Source organism: Sorex araneus, chromosome X, assembly GCF_027595985.1.
Source record: "Sorex araneus isolate mSorAra2 chromosome X, mSorAra2.pri, whole genome shotgun sequence".
Taxonomy (NCBI): Eukaryota; Metazoa; Chordata; class Mammalia; order Eulipotyphla; family Soricidae; genus Sorex; species Sorex araneus.
This window is the reverse complement of record NC_073313.1, coordinates 85076207-85079239: the sequence shown is the minus strand read 5'-3', so window position 1 is coordinate 85079239 and position 3033 is coordinate 85076207. Positions and strand designations below refer to the sequence as shown.

The following is a 3033-nucleotide window of genomic DNA, read 5'->3' as shown; positions in this document are numbered from 1 at the left end:
TTCTTATCATGAACACTGAGAAAAGGCAGAGTGAAGGCACTTCTAGGCATAAGCCATAATGGGAAATAGTAGGAAACAATTTGACTGTGTAATGCAAAGGGAATATGAGTTTTTAGGTGTGAGTATTATGTGTATATATGAGAAAATGTATATAATAAATAAAAACCTTAGTAGCAAGAGGTATTTGCATGGGAGAGAGAGCAAGAGTGAGAGAGATTTGTGGCATACTGGCCTAGATCTTTATAATGTTTCCCTAAAAGTCATCTTCATATGATGACACGGTTTGATAAAGTCACATTTGTCTGAAAAACTTTATCTTGTCACTGAACATCCTAAGTGGGACCTGAGAGTGGGCTCCTGCTTTCCTATTCCTTGCTTTAGAAAGAGTGCAGCTAAAGTCGTCTGGTGCTCCAAGTTTCTGGCATCCTTCATAGAATCCCAGAATGCTCTGATAAAAGGACTCCCTGGTGATGGGGAGGGCCATTAGGTTCACTTGAAATATGCCCAATGACTCATGAGCTTTCTCACTGCCTTTTTAACATCCTTGTTTCTTAGGCTGTATACTATGGGGTTAATCATGGGGGTAACCACAGTGTAGAGTAAGGAGAAGATCTTGTTAAGGGCAGCAGCTTGGGTTGCTGTGGGAATGGCATACACTGTTCCTAGTGTCCCATAGTACAGAGTGACCACAATGAGGTGAGAGGAGCAGGTAGAAAAGGCCCGTTGCTTTCCCGAAGCTGAAGGAATCCTGAGCACAGTGGCAACAATGCGGATATAAGAGGCCACTGTTAGTAGGAAAGGTACCATAGTGACAAAAGTGGCCATGAGGAAGGTGGTTTTCTCAACGGTTTCAGCACCAGAGCAGGCCAGCTTCAGCACAGGAGCCAAGTCACAGAAGAAGTGATCAACCTCATAGGCTGCACAGAATGGCAGCTGGAAGGTCATGGTGACAGTAACAACTGGTGTTAAGAATCCACCCAGCCAAGAACCACCTGCAAGCAGGATGCATGTATGAATGTTCATGAGGGATGGGTATTGAAGGGGGCTGCAGATAGCAAGGTAGCGGTCGTAAGACATGGCTGCTAGCAGAAAACACTCAACTACTGCCATGGAACCAAAAAAATAAAACTGGGCCACACAACCTGCAAAGGAAATTACCTCAGGACCTGACAGAAGGGTCTTCAGCATCTTAGGAGAAATGGAGGTAGTGTACCAGATCTCAAGGAAGGAGAAATTGGAGAGAAAAAAGTACATCGGGATTTGGAGGCTGCGATCCAGGGAAATGACTGTAAGGATGAGAATGTTCCCCAGTAAGGTAACTATGTAGATTCCTAGAAATATCCCAAATAGGAAATAATTTAACCCATGGAGACTCCCAAATCCAAGGAGAAGAAATTCCTTGATTATGGTCAGATTACCCATATCTTTGAGATTCATGACCTGAGAAAAAGAGAGAAACAGAACCAATTAAAAAATTGTGCTATGGGAGGATGTCAAAATGCCAAGATTTCTGTATAACCCAAAGGCGCTGATATTTTTCCTTGGGAACAAATTTTACTTTTAATTCTACTAGGTTTATTTACCTAGCAGTTATAAAAGTGTAGGGAAGTATGACCTGGAGAGTGAACAGAGAGGACATCTCCTCTGTTCTTTTCTACTCTTTCCTTGACATAAGTGGTGATGCATTTACCTTAGGGAGTCTAATATCAAGAGGCAAACGCCACTTAATAGGGACATGGCTCAGAAGATTCTATGGATTTCTGAAACTCAGCTTTTAAGATTCAAAATAAATGTGAGTCCAAAATCTTAAAAATTCATCAGAGTTCAGTTTATCTTCTCTACCACTGACTCCCTAAATCAGGATGGGTTTCACCAAGAAAGGTAATTAGAAGAAGGAGGGGAATTCAGAGCTATTGATCTTAAAGTACCTGTAAGAAAATTAGAGTTTCTGCCAAGTTCTGGGGACATGTAGCTGATTGCTTCCATGACATCGAATTCCTAAGGAAATTGGACGGAAATGTATGTAAAGTCATTCACTGGAAATGTTGGAGAAAAATAATGTTCCATCCTTCATAAATGAAAATGACATCCCTGACTCACAAGTAGTAGAATGTGCATTAAGAGTTATTTTTTTTCATAACAGAAGGGATGGGTAATCAGTGAGTCATGTATAGAGCACCCATTTTCCCCAGAAGCTCCTCCTGGAGCTCAAAGATCCATATTTGTGAAATGGCTATCTGATATTAGCACAAGAACTATGATAGGATTAAAAACTGGTGAATATTGTGGTATGAATTATGGTTAAGTGTAAGGCCACAGTTAGAAGCTCAGTTAAGTTGGTATTTTAGTTCAAAGACTAACATCATGTTTAAAGAATAAAGCAAAACCATCGTTGTAACTTTCCCTGGGTTGCAGTACTGCATTCCTAAAAGGCAATAGTTAATTCACATCTTTGCAAATAAAATCCTGTTCCAAAACCACTTGGGGAATTTGGTATTCAAAGGAATATTTTTAAAAGTACTACTCTGATGCGAGAGTTTCTCCATCATTAATTTTTATATTAATCTGGATTGATAATATACTGGATTTATATATAGGGGGCCAGACTTTAATGGAGATATCTGGAATATTCTGGGTATTACTAGCTAAGGTGGTACTCAATATAAATACAGCATATAGAGAAAATCAATCAGCAATGAATTGTCTCTGGGGCTGATATGCTTTCTAATTTGGGGATTAAACTGCAGTGTCCTATTACCATTTTACTTGTCTTTAGAGACTGCCATCTAGCATTCAGAACAAACATTAGCATCATTAGATTTTATCATTCAATTCTAAGTCTCATTAATTAATAATGAAATAAACTTGATTTTCCCTTTTGGATTACAGGCATGCTCCTTGGTATCTCAAAATTCAAAAGCTCACCATGCTCCCTAAACTGTTCTTAACATTTCTTTTCGTTGAGTGAAGATGAGATTAATGTTGATGAAAAGAGATTTCAACTTATAGTTATGGTCAATCTTTCTTTCAGTC

General features: G+C 39.2%; 1 protein-coding gene across 1 annotated transcript; it reads right to left on the bottom strand.

The window, feature by feature from the left end:
- Nucleotides 1–489: 489 nt before the first annotated feature.
- LOC101540990 (olfactory receptor 11L1-like) lies at nucleotides 490–1422 on the bottom strand. Its single transcript, XM_004606425.2, has one exon. It carries the CDS (start codon nucleotides 1420–1422, stop codon nucleotides 490–492), a length of 933 nt encoding a protein of 310 aa, XP_004606482.2.
- Nucleotides 1423–3033: the final 1611 nt, after the last annotated feature.

Bases quoted from the DNA above. Each gene is read 5' to 3' on its own strand.
- LOC101540990 (XM_004606425.2), bottom strand. From the start codon at position 1,422: ATGGGTAATCTGACCATAATCAAGGAATTTCTTCTCCTTGGATTTGGG.